This window comes from Olea europaea, chromosome 12 (assembly GCF_002742605.1).
Source record: "Olea europaea var. sylvestris chromosome 12, O_europaea_v1, whole genome shotgun sequence".
NCBI lineage: Eukaryota > Viridiplantae > Streptophyta > Magnoliopsida > Lamiales > Oleaceae > Olea > Olea europaea.
This window is the reverse complement of record NC_036248.1, coordinates 11126735-11142005: the sequence shown is the minus strand read 5'-3', so window position 1 is coordinate 11142005 and position 15271 is coordinate 11126735. Positions and strand designations below refer to the sequence as shown.

Sequence of the window (15271 nt, the reverse complement as noted above, 5' to 3'; positions counted from 1 at the left end):
AACAACAACCAATTTGTGAAAATAATATAAATAGTTGGGAGATTTTTTTTTTACGTCTAAAACTCATGACAAAAATCAAATTCATTCATGAACATGAAAATCTAATTAATTTGAATCAATGAATATAGAAAAAGAAGTGTGTACATGAACTTAGATTTTTATTTTAATAACCATGGAGGAGGGTCCCTTTGGGGAAGGAGTAAAAGCTACGTGGGAACCTGGGAACCAACAAGGGCACAACCTGCGATTTACCTCCACTAGTCACTGAGGGGCCGGGGGCTAGAGGTCCAGGATTTAGTCCGGCTAAGCTGGGACACCTGGGTTATCAAAAAAAAAAAAAAAGAACTTAGATTTTTATTTCTACTAATGTTTGTGTGTTGTCATAGGACTCCTCTACTTCTGCTATCATGAACCTAGCAACTTTGATTCTATCTTTGACCTCATTTTCAATGTTAATTATTATTATACATGCATCTGATTTTATACTTCACCTTCTTTTCAATGTTAATTATTATTCATGCATGTAAGTAGGGATAGAATCGTCCAAAAAATGATTCTCCATACATGTGATATTTAGTATATTATAGATTATAGATGATGGTAACTGATCCTATTGCAATTTGAACAGTAGCTGTATTGAGTATCTTGGAATATTCTAAAATCGAACTTCCAGAAGTAAAAAGCGTCAAACTAATCCATACGATACAAATGTGCATCACAAAATCAAAAGTAGAAACGCCAATTAAACACTCAAATTTGAGGGAAGCCTGAAAGATAACCAACCACACACTGCAATCGCCGTAAGGATGCTGATGATCGAACCTTCTGCCACAGCCGTCCGTTTCTCCGCCGTGAACTTCGACTCCGCCACAAGCCTTGTCCCTCGCTCTGCTACTCTCTTCGTATCCCGGTAACTGGACTACTTAAAATACAATGGAGGTCACCCAAATTTGAGTGAAGCAAACTGCTAAACTAGTTGTACATTAATTTTTCATTTTCAATTGGATCTGGAATTTATTTCATATGTTTGCTTGTTGAAAACATGAGGGAAATGATAAATTTTCTTCAGAAACTGGAAAATGCTGAATATTTGTATAATTGTATAGTTATATGCTATGCACTGTGCAGGAATAAATATAGAAGGTTAACGGACAATTTAGTTGGACGAAGGTGCGATGGAAGGTTCAGAAACGGAAATGGAATAAGAGCGATGGCTAAAGAGCTGTCAAGCTCGGGTCCGGTGAAGCAGAATGCTAAGCCACAGAGGTATCACCCGTCGGAGGACATTGCAGAGTCAGAAATAATGATGAATGAGGCGACCAGACTTACGCCAGCTGAAACTTCTCGTACTATAATTGAGGTAACACTGAAGAAAAAATATATGATTTTTATTTGATTTTACAGCAAAAATTTCTCAACTTAAGATTAAATGCTAATGTTGCATTAATATTTGATTCTTAGATGAATAGCAAAGCGACACTGATGTTTTCTGGTTTTGTGAGCGATGAAATTCACGAGGACATTTTCTGGCCAGATTTACCTTATGTAACTGATGAGTATGGAAGTAAGATTTTTGCAATCGTGTTCTCTTTGTTGTTTTTCATAATTAAATAACATTATATATGTGGTAATATACAGATGTTTCACCTGGTTTTGTATTTGTATAAGATGTATACTTTCAAGTGAAGAATGATGAAGATGTTTTGCAAGCTCTAACTTCTGAGGAAACCATCGTGGTAAGAGCTAAAAATATACATGACTAAGAGAATTGATTCATATATAATTTTAGTGGAACTGTTAACAAAGCAAACAGGAAAGCATTATATTCATTTCTATTAATTGCCTGGCAATTGCTTAGTCTGGTGCATCAATACATGGTAAAGTTATTCTGCTCGATGTCCATATCATTCTTGATTTGGTCTTCATGTAGAAAGAACTTCTAGTGCTAGCTTGAAATCTAAACGAGAAAAGGGATTATGGGAGAGAGAAAAAAGATTCTGTATTGCTTTCTTCTCTTAATGTTTAAGACAAACAAAATAAGAGAAAGGGGATTATTTTGGAAAAGAGAAAAAAGGGAAAATGTTCTGGGGACTAATGGGTTCTTCCTACTTAAATTAATAATTTATGGAGACTTACTTTACTTCTTTAATACAATGCAGCAAGTCATTATTGGACTAGATACAGCAGAAATAATCAGTGAGATGGAGGCATTAGGTCATGCAGAAACCCATTTTGGCATAGACGAGCTTGATGATGATGATAGCGATTTTGATGATGAGGACAATGATGAAGATAGCGATGGTGGTGAAGAGGATGATAATCATGAAAAGGTGCAATCTCTTTGTTCTATTTTCTTGATGCCAGAACTGTAGCACTGAAGTCTGTGGACCTTGATCCTATGCTCATCTGCAGGAATGGGTTGCCATTCTTGATGATGACGAAGACCAGGATGAGGAATCTGATGGATCACTAGGGGACTGGGCTAAACTGGAGACAATGCAATCTTCTCATCCTATGTATTTTGCCAAAAGGTTAACTGAGGTAACTATCTACATCAGATTCTTTTCTCCTAATGTATAGAAGTAAACCAAAAAATGAAACATGGATTATCTTGCCATGGCTACTAAACTAATTTTTGCTTATCTTTGGACTAACTTATAATCTTGTTATATATTTACCCCCTGTTTGAGCCCCATTTTTTCAAGAATTCATTTTTTCAAATCTCATTTTCAACCGCACATTCTCCCATAAAATAATTATGCACGTATTTCAAAAAAATTTCCTTAATTTTTAACCACACATTTGCCAAAAAAATCACTGTTCTATAATACATTTTACCCCAAAAGTGGGGATGAAACAGGAGCTTAATATTGTTATCATTGCATATCTCTTTCTGCTTAGAATAATTCTAGTTTACTTACCAATCTTATTACATCTCCAATCCAGTAAATTTTTCATTTTTTTTTTTTTTCAGGTTGTATCAGATGATCCCATAGATTTTATGGAACAGCCTTCTGCTGGTCTTGCTATACAAGGCCTTCTAAGACCTTCATTAATGGAAGAACACTCCATCATCCAGAAGCATATATCTGGCCATCTGTCAAGCAATGCCGATGTAAATCAGATTGCCAAAGAACAAAAGCCAGGAGGCATTGTTCAGATCAACGGCCATAAACATGAAAAGGAACCAGCTCAAAAAATCCCAACTTGGGCAGAGGAATTGGAGAACGATAAAAGTCTTGGAAATGGAATTTCATTTTACAAGCTAGAGATGATTAAAATTCAGTTAGTTTCAGTACAAGGAGATGAGGTAAGCACTTGATTTTTCTTTGGTGAATCTCACACAGCACAATCCTTTCATTCCTTATACTTGTTTTTTCTACCATCAAAGGTTCTTATGTTTTCAGGTTGTGCCCCCCCCACCCAAAAAAAAAGAGCTGTCAAATTTCAGACACTTCATCTTCCTATATTGTTTAATTCGGAATCTTGATCACTATATTAAACATTTTTCACTCAAAGAACAGAGATGCATATTCTTGCAACTTGCAAGCATTCTTAGAGATTGTAGAAGTCGTTTATGCTGCGACTGTTAATGAATTTCTTTTAGTCTAACTATTCCAAGGGCAAAAAATTCATTTTACAGTGTTTTGCATTTCTTCAAACATCACAATGGAATGGAAAGCTTCTCATAATATGCACTCAATAAGAAAAAGAGAAAGCATGTGCCCTCAAGAGTTACGAGAAGGAACTAGGATTTGCTACCATAGTTAATACCTAATCGTGCACGTGCAAGGTCAAATCTATCCTTCAACACTCCGTGTCAAGGTGGGAGCATATGTATCACATATTCCCCAACTTGTTACAAGTAATGCTACCCCTGAGACCACTCAATGGCTTGATGATTAGACCAGCTAACTGTTATATAGAGATTTAAATGCAACCTGATTATCGTATAATAAGTCTAAGGCTGAGAATGTACATATTCTGATATTCCAACTGTGGTGACATTTTTTTCTTGCTGGATACTTGAGACCATATAATCAGCCTGGGGACTGCATTCCGAAGATATGCATTACCGCTGGTGAATTCACAGTATCCAGCTGTTGACCTTCAATGGAATGGAGATCTAGCCCAGTTGGCATCACTGCACCTTTGAGATACTTAAAAAAAAATACACCTTGACGACTCTTGGAGATGTAATAAACTGATAAACCACACAAAAGATGTCCGGTCCTCTGACTATGAGATAGTTCAATTTTCCAACTGATCTTATATACCTTCCCGATTATCCTGTAATTCACATTGATTAACTCCAAGATACATGGATCTATAGGCTGTTAATATGTTTGGACACCCTTGGAGAACAGATCAATAACATATTTTTCTATGACACAAGGATCCCATGAATTGACCTCCCCACTTCAATATCCAAAAAGCATTGTAGCTGGAAGAGATTTGCTCTGGTACAGAAACTGTTTTAAGCCTTGAATTCTCTGGTAATCATCTCTGATGATCTGTATGTCAGCAACATATATAACCAACGAAATTGTATTTGGTTAGTATGCTCGTAGAACAAGTGATATGCACCGAGCATCTTCTAACCACACTCCATAACTACACCACTAAACCCACCAAACTGTGCTATAGGACTCTATTTAAGGTCACACGGTGTTTGCCTTTTCCGCTCAAGGGATATTTCTTATGCACCTTTCTATGCAATTAAGAAAGAGCCCAGACTTCTCCTCAGCAACAAAACTAGGAGGTTGCTTCTTATATACCCCAATCTCAAGATTTGCATCACCACGCACACACACTTTTTACATCTAATTGATGTAGAGTTAATTAAAGTGGCAGCCAGAAACCTGGTAAAGTTGACCATCTCCACTGGGTAAATGGTTCTCAATGATCCAAAGGCAATACATGTGGGTGTCAACTATTCCTCCAGATGAACTTCAATTTAAATACCCAATTACAACCAACACAGGATTTTCTTACCAGGTTAAAGATCTAATAGTTCCAAAAATCATCTTTAGTGAGCAGGAATCTCATCTGGTTTGAAGCTCTGTGATAATGAAAGAAGAAGCTTCCGAAAAAGACTTAGGGAAGGAGATGGATGTTGGGTTTGTGACCCAAATTAGGGTGGATTTTTTTTGGAAATAAATTGTTCTCTAATTTTTATGTGGGAAAATTTGTTTCTTTATATTTCACGTGATTTTTATGAAATTATATTGTTTTCTTATTCCACATTATTTCCATCTTTATGCTATGTCGTGTACCTATAAATAGTGGTATTCTCTTTCAATTTTGTTCAAGTAAGAATTGCCGAGTTCTTGTATTTCTCTCCATATTGTTGATTAATAAAACGTCGTGCGTCTGCGATTAACTCTCTTTGTTAATTTCTTTACTTTTAAATCTTGTTTCTCGTTGCGATTTTCGTTACTTTATATCGCGTCATTAATCTCATTCACTACAATCTTTCCGAGTCCAACAATGGAGTCAACTAACAAAAGAAAGTAAACATGGAAAAGATGACACTCTACATTTAGCCCATAGTTATATACTAAATGGAAAAAGTATTCCCCATCTGAAAAATACTTAGGATATTGAAAGAAAAGAAAGGGTTTATGTCCACAAGTAGAAGGCAACGTCTATTTGTAATAGTAATAGGTATAAGATGATCATACAACTGTCATCTTGTTTTCAACCACGTAATAAATCAAAAGCGGTCTTGCACATTATAAATTTATTGAGTGATATACTATAATGCATTATACTTATTCATTCCTCATAATACACAGGATTCAACTGTTTGAGTTGAGAAATATATTTGTTTTCTGTGTCTACATATTCTGCTGTTGTGATCACCTTGCTTATATGATACTTATTTTCTGCATTGAACGTAAAACTCTGAACAAATTTATATTGACTGGATGGACATTTTGGATTTGATACATAATCTTATGCTTTAATATTTTAACTTGTATTATGCATCCTGAAACATTTTGAGGTGGCATGCTTTTTGATATTATCCCCCAAGGCACAAGTTTTTAAATTTTTGTGCTTGCTGCACAGAGCTTCGTTGAGATAGAAGATTTTCGCAGAGCCCGACCTGATGCAATAGCACATTCAGCTGCAAAAATTATATCTCGTCTTAAAGCTGGTGGAGAAAAGACCACGCAAGCCCTTAAATCTTTGTGTTGGAGATGCATGGGTATTCAAGTACAGGTAACTCGGGAGTGGTATTTAAAAGTTCTTAGTTATTATGGGAAATCTACTTTGGTTATTGACTCATACTAGTCTCTGCAATCTTGTGAATTCGTAATGCGGTGATTATCCAAAACAATAGAGAGAGAGAATTTGAAATATTATGCCATAATGTTTTAAATGCTTAACTTTTCTTTCTACTGGCTGTGGTTGAATGTGACAGCATAAAGAATCTGAAAGAAACAGTATCAACCTTTCTCCCTGTTCACAAGTACTTAAATCTGAGTTTTCACCCTGAAAATATACCGTTTAGTTTCTCGAGATAAATTTATTAACCTTGTGATTGGCGTTTGAGTTTCTGTTCATGTTCTTGATTCATCTGCTAGTAACCACTTTAATGTGTAATACCAGAGGAGAAAGACAATCTTACATGTTAATAGAGAAATTTTTATATGCGAATGTGAAATTCTGCTGCTAATTTTCTTACTGGAATAATGTCAGGAGGTATCTCTTATAGGCGTGGATAGCCTTGGTTTTGAATTGAGAGTTTGCTCAGGAACACAAGTGCAGACATTACGCTTTGCATTTAAGAAACGGGTATATTTTAAATTCTTTCAGTTGCATGAACTACCTTTAAGATTCCAACCTGTCCTGTATGCTATGGCTGACATGCATGCAATCTACATAAAAATGGACACTGGTACAGACAACGGAGACAAGGTTGCGACTGGTAGTCCGCGTTACATAAAATTTTGTGGAAAAGATTATTAGTTGGAAGAGAATCTGTGTTGAATTGAAATTAAAAAACTTATCAACGAGAAAAAGAAATGAACCAAAAGTCACTATTTTATTCTTAGTTCTTAAACCCAGTTGTGACTGGAGAAAAACGTACCATCTTTGCATGTATAAACCGGTAATTCTTTCCATCCACTGAAGTATGTTGCATTTGCAGGCCTCTTCAGAGTATAGTGCTGAAAGACAACTGAATGATCTACTATTTGCAAGATCCCACAAGTATCAACAAAAGAAAGAAACTCAACAGACTGAATCGTAGCACGTTGTAAATTCGGGTAACTTCTGTATGTTTATGCTGTGCATGCAGTCCCAAAAATGTACATAGCGTGCAGTAAATTCTTGCTTCATTCCAGATTATTTATTCCTTGACTTCAAGCTTATAATTATGGACGTTTGTGCTCTCTATTTTCTCTTTTTCTTTTCGAGCCTTGCTGTATAGTTTCACTTTCTTGGCGAATGTGATGTTTTTATATCTTAAGGTGAATGTTGTAGCAAGTTGTTTAGGATTTAGGAATTATTTCCTTGTCAAATTGAAGACTACTGTAAATAAGTTAGCATAGACAAAACAGCTGATACTTCTTAAGATATCCATACCACGATTAGTTTTTTGATTGTCTAAGTAGTTAGTTGGTCCCTAACATTGACGGTCTTCTCCCTGCATGGGGTGCAATACTAATATCAGTTACTCTCATACTTTAGAGAGGTAAGCTCTACTGAAGTTTCTTAATGGGAAGCACTTACTAATAGCTTTATGTGAAAATTAAATTGCTTCTCAGAATAAGAATGAGAGGTGTTAAGCTTTTTATCATCCTGGCGTCGAGCTATTTTTCCGCAGGACCTCCCACACTAAGCATAGCAATTATATCAAATGGTCAATTGAATTTTTATTCAACCCTATAGAATTAAGAATTAGAATTGCTCATTTTGATTCGCACTTGGAAGCAGAAGTAGAAAAAGGAATAAATATAGTGATAATTTGATTCTTCGTCGCCGTAGTAAATAGGCGAGAAAATAGAATTTCTTTCTTCGTCTTTTATTCATACATGGAGTCAGGGGAAATGAAATTTTGTTTTTTATATTTCAAAAATGGACATGCTGGGAATCAACAACACGAAAATTTTGTTCGAAATTATCCCTTTCCTTATCGGGCTCGGGACTAAAAGAATGGTTGGGACAACAAACATCTATCTCGTAGGCATATCTATTTCTTCATATTTTGACTTCTATGAAGTTTCTTTCTTTGCTACAGCTGATAAAAATCGTTGTTTTAGACGATCATATGTAAGACGACTTTGTCAATTTCAGTATGAGTAATGATATTAACTGTGAATCATTCAAATGGGGATTCCTTGCTTAATTTGGATGTGTATTATATATCGCCAATGTTCGAGCACCAGGCGCTACGGCGCTGAAGTAACCCACGCCATACTCCCAGGAAAAGCTTGAACAACCTTTAAACAAAAGGGTACAGAACTTTTTATGAGTTAAAAGGCATGTTTAAAACGTTGTACTATGAGGAATAGACACTATAATAAACAAGAACTTTCATCACAGATCGCAAGTTTGTCCCCTGAAGCTCTGTGCCCAAAGCAGCCTTCTCCTCATTCTTAGGCTGGCAAGCTCAAAACGACAGGCACACATGCATACTTGTGGTAGGATGCTAGCCAATACCTGCGTAGGATAACACTATTAGTGTACCATTCGGTAAAATAGGCCATACGTATAGTTGTTGGCAACAATGCCGAGCTTTATGGGGAGAGGAGCACTTTTGGTGCGTGGCACAGTGCCTTGGCCCTTGGTGATCCTATAATTGCTTATGCCTCTGCAATATTCTGTTCTCAACCGCATCAGAATCTAGTTATAAGGTTTATATTGCGATCCCAAGCTATAGTGCTGCATCTAATAAGCAATACTGGCCCAAAAATATTAAGAATGTGGATATCCAACAGACAAATTGGCTCAGGCTTCTGGCAATACCACCATGCAATTTCCTATTTCTTGCAATCCAACACCTCAAAAGCAACTAGCAAAATTGGAGTTGAGATTTGCCGTCCAATTTGCTATCCATCCAATTAATTATTGACATATCATTTTGTGTGAGAGAAAATGTTTAATAGTGTTTAACTAGTTGTTAAAGTGAAAAATTAAAATTGGTGGCATGTTAATTTAAAATGACGTGTCAATGATTAGTTGGGTGAACAGTCTATATTGAACTGCAGATCTCAACTAGCAAAGTGTTCAAATTCCTTCGATGATAAGCTACAACAAAAGATCCCCAAGAACATTTTCATAACAATGTGACTACAAAGATATTATGAAAATACAACAAAAGATCCCCAAAAACCATCGATATTTGACATTTCTCGTGCAAAGAGACTCATTAAAACCACGTATGTAGATAACTTGATCGCAGAAAGCACGTTTCCTCGACTTTTTCACATGTGGTCGAATCAAATTTTCTCCAACTAGAAGTGCCCGTAAAAACTTCTCCTGATGAATATTCAAACTTTTTTGGGGGGATATTTGTGAAGGATCTATTTGATTGTGTTTTTCACTTAATATAATGATAAAAATTGTTAACTTTAAAATTCAGTTTATGCTTATGGTTTTATTAAATATTACAAGAAAATGGATAGAAGTCTACTAATATAGTACTATTCATGGTTGAAAATCTCAAATTTCCGCAATTTCAACGTAACCGTGGTTTTTTTTTTTTAATAAATAAATATGGTTAAACTTTAAAGCATGCTTTGCTAAGCTTATAGGATAAAATTAAAATTAACTTTTTACGTTTAAACATATTTAATGAGACCTAAGTTTCTTTTCTTTCTTTTTTTGTTTAAAATGGAAAAGAAAATATTTGATAAATAAATGTTGAATAAATTGATAACGCTCAAAAAATGAAAGCTACGGGTCAATGTTTTTAAGTTTATACCCATTTAAAATTCTTTAAAAACACTGCTATCATTTTTATTGGAATAGTTAAAGAATTACTCAACATTCATTATTGTAATGTTGTGTAATTTATCGGTATTATTTATTTATCCATTATTAATAATATGTATAAAATTACAACTTTAGCCCTATTATGGTTGAGTATGGTTCGGTTCGGTTCTAATGAGAATCGAATCGGACTCGAAATTTTCGAGTATTTAGTAAGTAGAATCGTTCGAGTTCGGTTCCATTCAATTTAGTTCGATTTCATTTGGTTTCCAGGTTTTGTACTATTATTAATTTTTTCAATATTTACAAAGCTACAATAATTATACTAATGATATGTTTAATCTTAACTTTTACAAAATAATGTAGTTCGATCTTATGTATATTTTACGTCTCTCTTTGTTGAGTTTTTCATAATTTTAATTGTTAAAATCACAGGAAGATGAAGACGATGAATTCACGATAATTAAGAGGCACTGTTGAGCTTCAATCCGATTTCTCTAGAATGGTAGAATGGTACTACGGTAGAATGACAGTTTTTAAATTTAGGTCAATTTGATTAAATTGGGTTTGGATTGAAAATTAGAAATAGGAAAATCATATTTTTGGATTTAAGTTAAATTAACTAGTTAGCAAATTTATTTAGAAAAAAATAAAATAATTTGGTTTGTTTAAAATAAATAAATTTAAAAAATTAGAAAAATTCGATTCTTATTCACTTCTTGATCTAAAATCGAGAATCGAATCGAACCGATCGATTCTTGATTTAGATACTCATTCGAATATTTAACTTAAGAAGAATCGTTGGATTTAATTCGAGAGTTTTGTCTTGTCCCAAGCTCCAAACTTATTATTTTATTTTATTGAGGCTAACAATCCACCGTGTTCCAGACACCGTGCCCTTTTGTGAATTACTAACCATTTCTCTGTTCTCTCTTTACTGAATTCTTCGATTGAACAGAAAAAAATTATCATCAAAATCTGATAATCGAGAAATTGAGTACGATTTTGTCACGGTTAAGACCTCAGCTGGAGCTGCTCTCTAACACATCCGGATTCAACTACAGTTCAGCTGAAATCAGTTAAACCAGTAACAAATTACAAACAAAAGAAGTGGGGTGGGGGGGGGGGGCATAAGAGGCAAAAGAGGAAGGAACTGAAAGGAAATCTCCAATTTATTACTGAATTTGCAGATGAAAATGACAGAGTGCACTCGTTCGCGCACAGTGACTTGTATAATCAACCATGGAGAAAGTCGCATTTCACAAAGGAAAATAAAGTACGTTGCTAACTAATACATTTATTAAAACGACACCGTTTCCACTAAAGTACAACTCCGTTTTGATTTTGAAAATTGATTGTGGCTGTTTGACAATCATTAATTTTATTTTATCTTTATGATTTACCACATTTATACAGTAAAATATCCTACGCGCAGAGGGTTAATTGTTCCAATAGTTACTGAACTTAGGTTCATATTTTTTATTGGTCACTGAACTTTAAAATGTCGAATTTTTGTTACTGAATTTAGGTTTATATTTTTTATTAGCTACTGAACTTTAAAATGTCTAGTTTTGACCATTGAACTTTGAAAAAAGTTAAGTTTTGGTCATTGAACATTGGACCTGTTTTCGATTGCTTATTGAAATTTAAAAGTCACTGAACTTTGAAAAATATTATACAATATTCACTGAACTTTGAAAAATATTGTATACTAATCACTAAACTTTGAAAAATGTTGTAATTATTCACTGTAAACTCGGTAATTTTCAAAATTCAACAGTTATGCTAGTGAGTAATGTAGGGCATATTCTAAAATTCAGTGACCAAAATTCGACATTTTAAATTTCAGTGAGCAATAGAAGATATGGTTCTAAGTTCAGTGGCCATCACTCGATATTTTTCAAAGTTCAGTGGCCAAAACTCGATATTTTAAAGTTCACTAGCCAATCAAAGGTATGAACCTAAATTTAGTTATCAAAATTTGATATTTTTCAAAGTTCTGTGACTAAAACTATACATTTTAAAGTTGGGCGACCATTGGAACAATTAACTCACGCGCAGAGCATCTAGTACTTTTCTTCTTCTTTCATTGCACTGATTTTCTTCATTTCCTTTGCTGTTCTTTTCCGTTTCTTTCTCCTGCTTCTTCTTCTTCTGCTTCTTCTTCCTCCCCCATGACAGATTTTAGGAATCGAATTGGCTCACAGTATGACTCACAAGGCCCGAATTACAGTAGGCCTACGTCATCTTCCGGCCATCCGATGTATGGACAACCAACATCACTCTATCCCAAGATCGGTGGCGCCACTGCTCACTCCGCCAATTCCCTTTCCGCCAGTGGCCACGGCCGTAATCCTCCTTTCCACTACGCTCCCTCTCCACCTTCTAGCTGTATGCTTTTTTCTTTCCTATATCATTGCACCTATTTATTCTAATAATTTCATGTATCTATATATATGTTTTGTAAAGTCTGTTTTGTTGATCCGTTTTCATATTTGATTTACAGCTGGAATTGGGATTAGGGTTGCTATTAAACCCGAGTATCGAATTACACCGCCGGTATATATTTACTGTGTTTATCCGTGTATAAATGTTTAACTGCATTCATGTATATGTATTTCTATTATTACGTAATCTTTGCCCATATCAATAATATGTACAAATTCATCATTCGTGTAAATTGAATGTTTGATTGTGTATTCATTGGCACTCCTGTAGCCTCAATTGTTGCCACAAGTTGGAGAGATTCCACGATGCAATTTTCACTTTGATTTTGAATTTGAGAGGAATGTTTTGGCTGAAGCTGTCAAGGAAAACCCCAATTGGCGAAGGCTTGGGATAGAAATTGTTCCACCTAAAACAGCAGAATCATCCTCTTCTTATGTATGCATCCTTTTATTCAAAGTGAATTTTAGTTTATATCCTGATGCCCTTAAAATCTTTTAAATAAAACAGTTAAATCTGACTGGTTAAGATTGTGAGAATTCTTGTTAAATTGAGAAGTAACTCAGAATTTAACTAGGTATATTGATGCCAGTGCCGAGAAGTATCAATCTGGATGGTGTCTAATTCCATATGGGTTACTTCAAAATCATTCTGAGTCCATGCAAATTACGCTTGAGTCTTTAGAAGTCAGCATTAGATTACTAGGAAGTAAGACTTTAATATGGCCTCTTAACGGATGAAGTAAGATTGCTGTATGGCATAATTATCCATAAAATAAAGCTCATCTTGATGGATAACCTATGTAATATGAGCAAGCTGAAAAAATTTTCAGCCAACAACATTGAAGTAGCTTTCTTGTATTAAATGAGACGGTCTATCTGACATGATTTTAATCTGCCCTAATCCACTATGATTGAGGTGAACTTGATTTTGCCATGCTTTTGAAGCAGAGATTATTATTAGTCTTTACACATTATCACAAAATATTTTGAGTACTGCTATCTTTAAGTAATAAGTAATATAAATTATGGGTTTGCAAATGCCAGTAGGAATGTAAATGAGTCTAGTGAAATTTGGATTTGATATCTAGGTTTATTATATCAACTTAACGTTGCAAGAGTTGAATTCATCAATATCCTGGTAAAATTGATATCTGATCATTACATCCATTAAATTAAGTTCAGGGCCCTACTGTAGATCCTGTAGTGAGCAAGTATATAGCATCAGGTCTTGGCAGAGAGGCAGTGCCACTTGCAGTTGCAAATTATGGAGACGATCCCGCCAAGGTATACTGCCTCAAGTTTTTATTTTCAGCACTTTGCATATATGTCATGATTTGATATGTACCTTACGGCATAAACGTGTTGCAGTATACTTGAAAGGTCCACGACACCCCCCTCCCCCAAAAAAAGAAAAAAAATAGGAATATGAATGAATTTCTAGAGGTAATATTAACTTAAGCAACTTACTAGCTCATCAAACACTGTGTGTGAAAATAGATGGTGTGTGAGCAAGTTCATTGTTTACGAACAATATAAGAATTAGAATGCTCATTGTTATTGACCAGGAAAAAGGATGGAGTTTGTCTTTTCTTTCTTGTAGATATAATATTTTGTCATTGGGAAAATGTTATGTCGAATCAGCTGTCTATATTTGCACTTAAGAGGAAAACTGAAAATGCAGTTTTTGATTATGTTCAGGTTAAAGAATTTGCCAATGGCTATACTCTTTTGCGAGAGATGGGGTTCCCGTCAAACAGCGTTGCTGAAGCCTTACTCATGTTCGACAATGATACGGACAAGGCACTGGCTCATGTTATCAGCAATTCATCCTAAATAACAGAGTTGGGAACATTTTGGCGTGTTATTAATTGTTTTATGTTACGAACAGTAAATGTACTGTTGTAGTAAGCAAACTAAGTTTTCATAACTATTCTTATTCGAATGTAAAGGGATTGCTGCTGAAATAAACAATTTGCCTTTTCAATTAGTTTTGCCTGTTCTTCAATTTTAGAACTTGCCATTGTGCTAGTTGCAAACCGTGCTATGGAGAGATGATTGCCAATTTCTTCATAAACCGTGTGTTTACATTCTGTTGCTTCAAACCGGATTGCATCAAGATGGTTGAGCCACTAAGAGGCAAATATGTAGGACTACAAACTTGGGTGTTATATGAGGCCTTGTTTGAGCTGCATTGTTTCAAAAAAAGAAATATATTCTTAAACAGTGATTTGACATTATTTTAACTACACATTCTTTAATAAAATAATATTAGGCGTAAATCTGAAATATTTTTTCATTTTTTAATCACACATTTTTCATCAATCTGTTATTTCAAAATACATTCTTTCAAAATAATGTGCCTCAAACACACACCAAGTATAAAAGAGTAATTTAAGGATGAAAATAATCACGTAAAAGAAATTAAAAAAAAATTGAATATAAATAAGTTCGATTTTATTAAGGACAGAGTAGAAAATGTTCATAGTCCACGTTACACATGTTTGTGGCCTAGTAGTGTCTGAGATTTTGGGCCGATTAGTATTTTTATATTATATATATATATTCCCAAACGACGCCGTAGAGTGTAATGTGTTTGTACGTCTTGAATATCTTATATAAATTAAAGAGATTAAGAGGGTAATTGGTGAGAATTAAAATTAGATTTTTGAATAAATTGTGATAGAAATTTTTGAAGTTTATGTTTGAAAAGTTGTGGGATCCATAAAAAATATCGTTAATATTAATTATTTTACTTTGCTTTAAATTAAAATCAAATTTTAATCCGAACCAGACGCTAAAATATAGATTCATCTTCAATAGTGTTACTTTCGGCTAAAAGTCGAAATGTTCCCAGTTGGTCCACAAGAATAAACCAAAAAAAT

At 34.5% G+C, this 15271-nt stretch overlaps 2 protein-coding genes across 3 annotated transcripts; both read left to right on the top strand.

Moving 5' to 3' along the window:
- The first annotated feature begins 712 nt into the window (after positions 1-712).
- On the top strand, positions 713-7475 carry LOC111405613 (uncharacterized protein At3g49140-like). Its single transcript, XM_023034574.1, has 10 exons — positions 713-910; positions 1129-1360; positions 1462-1564; positions 1669-1736; positions 2160-2330; positions 2413-2541; positions 2975-3310; positions 6073-6225; positions 6706-6801; positions 7157-7475. Exons 1-10 carry the CDS (start codon positions 807-809, stop codon positions 7256-7258), a joined length of 1494 nt encoding a protein of 497 aa, XP_022890342.1. The 5' UTR covers positions 713-806; the 3' UTR covers positions 7259-7475.
- A 4569-nt stretch (positions 7476-12044) lies between these two features.
- Positions 12045-14376, top strand: LOC111405612. 2 transcript variants are annotated; one of them, XM_023034572.1, is made up of 5 exons: positions 12045-12333; positions 12449-12501; positions 12661-12825; positions 13572-13673; positions 14088-14376. In XM_023034572.1, exons 1-5 carry the CDS (start codon positions 12117-12119, stop codon positions 14220-14222), a joined length of 672 nt encoding a protein of 223 aa, XP_022890340.1. In that variant the 5' UTR covers positions 12045-12116; the 3' UTR covers positions 14223-14376. The 2 variants fall into 2 exon arrangements, with proteins under 2 accessions (XP_022890340.1, XP_022890341.1); XM_023034573.1 differs by lacking the exon at positions 12661-12825.
- Positions 14377-15271: the final 895 nt, after the last annotated feature.